This window comes from Hippopotamus amphibius, chromosome 4 (genome assembly GCF_030028045.1).
Source record: "Hippopotamus amphibius kiboko isolate mHipAmp2 chromosome 4, mHipAmp2.hap2, whole genome shotgun sequence".
Lineage (NCBI taxonomy): Eukaryota > Metazoa > Chordata > Mammalia > Artiodactyla > Hippopotamidae > Hippopotamus > Hippopotamus amphibius.
In genome coordinates, this window is record NC_080189.1 from 183,547,964 (window position 1) to 183,556,911 (window position 8,948).

The 8,948-nt window shown below is 60.1% G+C and overlaps 1 protein-coding gene across 1 annotated transcript; it reads left to right on the plus strand.

Moving 5' to 3' along the window:
* Window positions 1–342: 342 nt before the first annotated feature.
* On the plus strand, window positions 343–8,142 carry DLK1 (delta like non-canonical Notch ligand 1). The gene is made up of 5 exons (XM_057732073.1): window positions 343–409; window positions 1,587–1,650; window positions 2,177–2,307; window positions 5,246–5,387; window positions 7,232–8,142. The coding sequence occupies exons 1-5, from the start codon at window positions 343–345 to the stop codon at window positions 7,977–7,979; spliced, it is 1,152 nt and encodes a 383-aa protein (XP_057588056.1). The 3' UTR covers window positions 7,980–8,142.
* The last annotated feature ends 806 nt before the right edge of the window (window positions 8,143–8,948 follow it).

Sequence of the window (8,948 nt, forward strand, 5' to 3'; positions counted from 1 at the left end):
TGCGCTAGCGGGTTTCCGGGACGCCGCCGCGGTGGGGGGCGGCCCCGCGAGGGGCGGGGGTCACCGGGACTGGCCGGCGCCGGCCCCGTGCGCGCGAAGGCGGGGGCGGGGGGCGGGGGCCGCGGGGGGGGGCGGCGGTACGAAAAGGGCGGCGCGCGCGGCGGCGGCGGCAGCTCGGCGGCGGCAGCGGAGAGCGCAGCGCGCAGCCCGGTGCAGCCCTGGCTTTCCCCTCGCCGCGCGCCCGCGCCCCCTTCCGCGTCCGCAACCAGAAGCCCAGCGCGGCGCCCGGAGCCGGACCCGCGCCCGCGCCGCTCCCGGGACCGCGACCCCGGCCGCCCCGCGATGACCGCGACCGCAGCCCTCCTGCCCGTCCTCTTGCTCCTGCTGGCCTTCGGCCGCAGTGCCCATGGTGAGCCCCCCGCCGGCGGCCCGGCTCGCGCCCCCTCTGGGGAAGCCTGCGACGCCCCCCCGGCCGTCCGGTGCCCTGCGCGCCCCGTCCCGTGCGCCCCGGCTCCCGCCCGTCCCGCCTAACCCTAAGCCCCGCGCCGCGCCTGCCTCGCCCTCCCCGCCACCCTCGCATGCCAAGCCCGGCCCTGGGGGTCCCCGGGGGCGGAGAAGGTGTGGGACCCCGGCCCCTTCCCGCCCCGCGGAAGTGGCGCTCGCAGGGTGTCGGTGCGCAGAGAGGAGGTATGGAGAAACGAGGTGATGCTGGGAGCCCTCTGTGAAAATGCTCTGGGGTGCAACTTTGGGGGGTCCCTGCGTGTGCGTGTGGGGGTGACTTTGCCGTCGTCACCCTAAATTCCCCGCTGGGAGCCCAGCCCGAGCCCTTCCTGCGTGGCGTTTGTCTAGGTGAGGGGCTGCGACACTTCTGTCTGCCGCCGCCATCTGTCTCTGACAGCGAGACACTTGTCCCCTTCCCGCAGGGCCCCCCACCCCCACTGCACCAGTGGTTCTGGGGGGGCTGTCTGGAAAGCTGGTGAGAGTTAAAGTCAGTGCACACAGTAGGTTCCTATTAAAGTGTCAGAATCTCTAAATAGTGTCCCAATTGCAGTCTTTTCCGCAAAACCCTTGTTTGTCTTTTTAAAACGAAGAGTCTGGGGCGGGGGAGATTGGGAGTTTGACCTGGGTGCTTGGCTTAACTGGGATTAACCTTTAAAAACTCCAGACGCCTTACCTGTGAGCCCTCCAGGTAAACCTGTCCGGGCTTTCCCAGAGCTGAATACCTCAAAATCTGCCTCCCCACCTTAGCTCACTTTGTGAAAGTGAGGGTTTGGCCGAGTACCCACGGGTCAGAATCTTCCCGTTCACAGTCTCCCCATCTCTGCGTTTAGGATTTGACGTCTGTAATTTCTTTGAGGGAAATTGGGTGTCTGACTCGGTCCTAGGAACTAGGCAGTGTGCTGTGGTCACTGCATAACCAGGGACACGCAGAGACTTTTCTCCTGAGCGGGTTGGGGTGAAGTGCCTACTGTGTGCCAGGCAGAGAGGGCCGCAGAGGGTTGGAGGCTGCCTCCTGGGAGGCCGTGGGCTTTGCTACGGCCTGTGGGGCCTCGTGGGGTGAATGGTGTAACCTTTCTTGTGCTCAGGAGCTGAATGCTTCCCGGCCTGCCACCCCCAAAATGGATTCTGCGAGGCTGACAATGTTTGCAGGTAATGGAGTGGCTCCCCAGAGGCTGCGTGTTGGGGGGCTGGGGCAGAATGCTGGGGAATCATGACGTCAGGCAGAAAAAATGGGGGGGCTTGGCCCCTGGACTGCAGCAAATAGCTTCCTCGCCCCCGCAGGAAACCAGTGGGGGGGGGGAGAGGGAGAAGAGGACAGAGGAGGCTGAGGATGGTGGGCTGGTGGGCGGGCGGGCAGGACGGCCACAGCTCCTGGCTGCTGTCTCAGAGGTGGGGGGTGGTGGGAGAACCTCTTGCGGGGTGAGACCACTGCAGGCCACTGCGGCAAAACGCAGCTCTTCTTCCGGCTCTCAGGGACCCCTCTGCTCCCCAGCTGACCTTCTGTTTAAGCTTTTCCATTCAGGTGACTGGTATTGGTTTCCTGAGACCCACTGGCCTGGCACTGGGCAGAGACCCTCCTCCCAGGGGCTCTTGGTGTCACAGAAAGCAACCACAGCTCTGTCTTCACCCCTCCCCCCGCTCACATGTCCCCGTCTTTCTACCCCGACCCCCGCAGGTGCCAGCCTGGCTGGCAGGGTCCCCTGTGTGACCAATGCGTGACCTTTCCCGGCTGTGTTAACGGACTCTGTGTGGAACCCTGGCAGTGCATTTGCAAGGACGGCTGGGATGGACACCTCTGCGACCTAGGTTGGCACCTGCCCCTGCCCTCCCCACTCTCCGTCCCCCGCCCCCCAGCCACCTCCTCCCAGCCGGGTGGTGGCTGCCTCCCCTCCCCCTCTCGCCTTATCCCAGTGCTCTGTATGGTAATGATCTGTTTATACACTTCCTGCTGGTGCTGGGAGCCTCCTTGCAGGTAGGACTTAATTTTGCTCCCTTCTGCACCGCCAGCACCAGCACCGGAGAAGGCATTGGGGCAGGGGGCTGCCAGTTGAATAAAGAGTCACAAAATAAACATGCCACACAAAGCTGAGAGGGTGGGGACCACAGAAAGGTGGGGACTTGGAAAGCTGTCCAGGGCACTGAAGCTCAGAGAGGGGAAGGGACTCAGGGGGTCGCAGAGCCAAGACTCCAAGAAATTCATACGGGAAGCTGTTAAGGATGCTGTCACAAGCCAACAAACAGATGCGGGAGGGGTGCTGGGTGCTGAGTGCTGGGGGCAGTGAGAGCTGAATCAGGGCTACTGGGAAGGGCTGGGGGTTGTGTGGAAGAGGTCAAGTGTAAGGGGAGGCAGGGCGGAGGGGGAAGATCGGGAAAAGCTGAGAAGTAGCTAAAGTGCAGAATGGTGTTATCTGTTGATTTCATTAATTTATGCAATCTTTGCCCTCCATTACCCTGAGCAATTGAGAGTTGGCTGTCGCTGCATTTTCTGGCTGTAAAACGTTCATCCGAGCCCATTCTCATTTGGCAAAACCTGCCCTGAAGCCCAGGCAAACTAAGGTCCTCGAGAAGACTCCCAGCAGTGTAGGCAGCTGCTACAGGGTCTCTGTCCCTCGGCCCCCACAGCATCGTCAGCAAAGACGAATGGTACCAATAGGGAAACTGAGGCTTGGGGAAGCAAAGGGATCTGCTCAGGACACCTAAGAAGTTGGGAGAACAGTCAGCTACAAAACCCCTCCTTTTGCCCCAGAAATGGGTTCATTCTCATCTGAGGCTGTTCCTAACACCCTCTCCTCAAGAAAAACCTAAAAGCATGTTCTTGCGACCCCTGCACTGCGTCACGTTGTCTTGGGTCTTTAACGTCTCCCCCCACCCCCAGTGTGGCGCAGGCTTTTCCCCACAGCTGACTCATGGTCTGGCCAGCAGAGCTCGGGCTCGGAACGCTTGAAGTACCTCTGAGCTGTTTTGGGGACCCAGGGGGTCCCAAAAGCCATCCTTTGGGATCAGGGCTTTTAGCCTGGAGCCCACCATTTTTGGTATCGAAGCCCAGGACTCCTCCATGGAGTTTCCCAGACAAAAGGTCCCTTCCCTACCCGGTCGACCAAAGCTTGGGGCGGCTGGGTCCCGAGGAAACAGCCCTCTGGGTTATGGCGGGCCCTCTCCCTTTTCACCCGTCTTTGAGGCTGTCACGGCCACAGCTGCTGCCCCGGCAGGCAGAGACCCCTGGCAGCTTTCTCCTAGTGGCTACTTAATCCACCCGACCCTGGGGTTGGAGGCCCGGGAGGGGAGAAGGTGGGCTGATCCTTGGCTCACGCGGCTTGACACCGGGGGAGAGGAGTAAGGTGGTCACCAGCTCTTCACCTTAAATTTAAGATACCCAGCGACAGGAGAGCACGGAGCAGGGAATTAGAAGCTTGCCGCCAAGGCTCTGCATGCTCACGCCCGGCGCCTTCCCATAAGGATAAATCCTCTTTATTTTCCCTTGCACCAAGCCGGGCTCCCAAGGAACGCCTCTGGATAGGCCAGCAGCATGGCGTGCAGGCTTTTCCTTACTGATCCATGGCCATCTCCTCTCCACGAGGGTGCGGGGCTCTTGAAAAGAGGGAATAAATCTGGAAGAAATCTGCATGTGTGTGGCCTCAGCCCCGGGGACCCGCACTCGCTGCGTCTCTGGTTGGCCCTGGCTTTCTGTTTGGCCGATGCAGCAGCTCGGATGGTAGAGAACCAAAGCTGAAGGGGCTGTCAGAGATGGGCCAGGGAGAACCCCTCCTTTTCTAAGTGGGGAAAGTAAGGCACAGAGTCCGGGGGCTGGGGGGGTGGGGAGGGGGGAGCTGAACGTGGCAGCTGGTAGGAGATGGACACAGAAAGGGTCTCTCCTTGGCCCGGCCTCGGGGCTGAGATCTCCACTGTCAGAGAGCCCCTGACCCAGGCCCCTTTGTTCAGCGCGTCCCTGCCTTGCTGAGCCCCTAATAATGAAGTGTGCGTGACGGGAGGTGTAAAAAGGCGGTGGAAATATACCAGTGTTCATGGAAACCCGTGCTGACAGGCGAGCGCTCAATAGTTCTCATTTCACTGCCTTCAAAAGATGCAGCCGTTTTTATCGTGGACCCCCTTCGTTCAGAACCTGCGAGCAGAGAGACCACCGGGAGATGGAGGCAGTGCTGGGGCCAAATCAGGTTTCTTAATTCCTGACAGGGGGCTTTACATCTCATTTCCCCCCTGCTCCTCTTTGATGGAAAAGTATGAAGGGCAGATGATGTTTCTAACAGTTGGGCTGCACGAGCCCCCCCCCCCCCCCCCCCCCGAGCGGCAGCGACCCCCTCGAACACAAAAAGCTTGTCTGGAGGCGACAGCCCTTAGGGAATCTCAGCTCAGCACAGTTTCGGGGGGAGGGAAAGGGTCTGCAGTGAAGGTCGATGTTGCTGGACCCAAGAAGTGACCTGATGCCAGGAAAAGGGCCCAGCTGGCCTGGGTTGAATATGAGTGAGTGGTCGTGACTTTCTGTCTCTGTGACCCTTCTGCTCCCTGAGCTGTTTACTTGTGTCAGGGTGCTGGGGGCTCACTACACCCTCTTGCTCAGCCCTCCGCTGGGTGACTCTTGGCAGAAGCCACACGTGGTGACATCTAGGCAGCTCACACGGGGTCCCCCCTTGACCAGATGGAGGGGTCTCTCCCTTGCCCCACGCAGGATGCTCTCCTTCCAGCCTCTGTTTCCCCCTCATCTCCCTGGTTTTCTCTCCCACCCCAGACATCCGGGCTTGCACCTCGACCCCCTGTGCCAACAACGGAACCTGCGTGAACCTTGATAACGGCCAGTACGCGTGCTCCTGCGCCCCAGGATTCTCGGGGAAGAACTGTCAGAAAAAGGACGGGCCCTGCATGATGAACGGGTAGGTATTCTCTCCGGGCTATGTGTGATCTGATAAATGCTGCTTTAGATTCCTGTTTCACACCCACTAAAGACCCTTTCAGCCTAACCCAGTCGGACCTGTCGCCTGACAAAAGACCAAGTAAGTGCTCATCCTGCGCCCCGTGGGGGGCCGTCCTGGATCAGGGTATTGATGGGGGAGTGTGTCATTTCCATAATTTTTTCAAACAATCCTGAAGGTGATTTCATATTCCCCTGACGTTTCCAAGTCCTGATGCGCGTGAATGACAGTAGATTGGGACTGTGAACCGGAGCTCGAGCTGCATAATTTTCTAAAGGCAACAAAACAAGAGATCCGAGTTCGGCTGTGCCCGAGGCTGTTTGTGAAACCCGCTCACCATGTCTTAGGGGCGGGTTTGCGGGAGCCGGGGGGCTCTGCGTTTGGGTTTTCTGAGATGTCTCAGGAGCTGGGGAGAGGGGGCTGCGGCCAGCGTGGGGTGGGGGCAGGTGGGGGGTCTGGCCCTCAGCCACTCTCATGGGGAGGGAGCCCTGGGGCTCTGGGTAGTGGGCACAGCAGATGGAGTGGCCCCGGCTTCTCTGGTGCATCTGAGCAGGCTTCCCCGCAGCTCAGCCGTTTCCGGCCCTTATCCGCTCCGCTGCCCTGAGCCAGTCCCACCCTCCGAGGGGGCTTAAACGGAGACCGGGAGAGACCTCGAGAGAGGCGAGAATTCAACGTAGACTCCGGTCCTGGGCCGGTAGCTGCGGGTGGGGGCGCCCCCGTCCCGTCAGGGAACCGAAGCTTAGATGCATTCCAGGGCTGGGACAGAGAGCCCCGGAGCCACGAGGGCCAGGAACCAGCATTCTTGCAGCATCTAAAGATCCGTATTCAGGGCGGGGTCGGAGGAGAGGGGTGACCGCCGAACTCCATTTCTGCTTCCTCGTGGGAAGGGGAAAAACGGAGTGAGGCCTTTAAAATATTTTGCTTTTCTCTCCAACAGACTGGAGCCAGTCTGTCAAAATAGAGCCCGAGGTCCTTGAAATCCCTTCAGAGCCCTGGCTCCTATGCTGCCCTCACCCCTGAAGCAGCAATGCTGATTTCTTGCGCTCGGAGCCCCTTTCTTCCCTGGAGTTTTGGCATTTATCGGATGACAAAGGGTCTGCTCGTTTAAAAGCTCTTACATTAAATGCTCCGTGTGCTCCGCTTTGAGCAAACAGTTTCGGTCTGCAAGCTGCGCTTGGGTGAATGGGCCACTATTAAACAGCCGGGCCCAGACGCTGCTCCAGCCGGCGCAGACAGAGCGCGTATTTCTTACGCTCTGAGAGTCCCCAAGGGTTTCCTGTACAATGGCCTGCAGGCTCACTCCACTGAAAATAAAAATAAAAATAATAATAAGGGGTTGGGGGTGGTGGTGATGCCCTCCGGGGACGGAGCTAAGGGGAGGGGCTGGCCGCAGCCCTGGGGTGTCACTAACTTTGCCTCTCTCAGCCTCAGTTTCCCCACCTGTCCAGGGACTAACCGTCAGGCCTCTGGTCGGACAGATGACCTAAGAGGTGGGAGAGGAGCTGGGCACCCCGGCACGGGAGGTCAGGCGTGTTCCAGGTTGGCAGCGTGATGGGGGTGAGGCACACACCCCACGTGGGGGGGGCCTCCCACCGCAGACAGCCCGGGAGCCCCTCGCAGGCAGGGGTCATGGGCCCCCCCCACCCCCGGCTGGCACTCCCTCCCTCACCTCGTGCGTCCTGGGCACCTGCCCTCTTGTCGGGCCACGTGGCGAGAGGGGGAGGGAGCATCCGGCCCCGCCCCCGGCACCCCCGTCCTAGCCCAGTGCCCGAGGGCCCGTCACCATGTCTCCCGTTGTGTTGCAGTTCGCCCTGCCAGCACGGAGGCAGCTGCGTGGACGCCGAGGGCCGGGCCTCGCAGGCCTCCTGCCTGTGCCCCCCCGGCTTCTCAGGCAACTTCTGCGAGATCGTGACCAACAGCTGCACCCCCAACCCGTGTGAGAACCAGGGCATCTGCACCGACATCGGGGGCGACTTCCGCTGCCGCTGCCCCGCCGGCTTCATGGACAAGACCTGCAGCCGCCCGGTGTCCACCTGCGCCAACGAGCCGTGCCTCAACGGGGGCACCTGCCTGCAGCACTCCCAGGTGAGGTTCGAGTGTCTGTGCAAGCCCGAGTTCACGGGCCCCATCTGCGGCCGGAAGCGCGCGGCGGGCCCCCAGCAGGTCACCCGTCTGCCCAGCGGGTATGGGCTGACCTACCGCCTGACCCCCGGGGTGCACGAGCTGCCGGTGCCGCAGCCCGAGCACCGCATCCTCAAGGTGTCCATGAAGGAGCTCAACAAGAGCACTCCGCTCCTCTCCGAGGGTCAGGCCATCTGCTTCACCATCCTGGGCGTGCTCACCAGCCTGGTCGTCCTGGGCACCATGGGCATCGTCTTCCTCAACAAGTGCGAGGCCTGGGTGTCCAACCTGCGCTACCACCACATGCTGCGCAAGAAGAAGAAGCTGCTGCTGCATTACAACAGCGGCGAGGACCTGGCCGTCAACATCATCTTCCCCGAGAAGATCGACATGACCACCTTCAGCAAGGAGGCTGGCGACGAGGAGATCTAAGCAGCGTTCCCACCGGCCCCTCTCTATCCTCGGGGCCTCGCAGAGCTCACTATGTGCGGTCTGTTCTCATCTTCGTGGTGGAATTTGCGCTCCTTTGTGTCAAATCTGGTGAACGCTATGCTTCCCTCCCTTGCCTTTGTGTTGCAGTGTGACCAACGCCAGTGCCAGCATTCTCTCTCTCTCTTCTTAATGCATGATAAACAATTAATAATAATAATAATAAGAATTTCATCTTTAAACGAGTAAGAGAAATAAGTATGTTATTCTAAACTTTAAACTTAAAATCAAAAAGACCAAAAAAAAACAAGGCAACAGAACCAGGGCTCCGTGCCGACGTCCCTCTCCGAGGGGTCTCGGCCACAGAGTCCTCGTGAAACCGTTACGAGTGCTGTGCGTGACCACCCACTGTGAAAGGGCTGAAATCTCTTTCGTTCGTTAATTCTCACACGCCACTTCCGACTCGCACTCACATCAACACCGCAAACCCTTCAATCTTTCCGATTGAGCTGAGATTTGGCAGAGTGCAGCGGCCGTGTGTCAGGCAGAGAGCGCCCCGGGTTGGCTGCTGGAGGGGCCGGGACCTCATCCCAGCCCTGCCACTAACTCGCTTGTGTGATCCTTGGCGAGTCCCCTTCCCACCCCGGGCCACCCTTTCAGCCCCTTTCCAGGCAGGGGCTTGAACGCAGTGACCACCAAGGTCCTCTCTTGCTCTCAGATGCTGAATTAGGAACGAGGGGGTGATGAGTCAAAACAGTTCCTGGCCCTAAAAAATTAGGATCTGATGAAGACTAAGTCTCATCCTGGGATCCGAAGGTTTTGGCCTATCCTGGATGTACACTTGACGTATTGCAATGGATTTTAGCTGCATTTCTCAAAGTGGGGAGCCTCCTGGCCCACTGCCCGTCTGGAAACAATTGCCCCCTTTGAGGCACAATGTGCAGTCCCGGGCTGACCCTTAGGCAGCCCCTC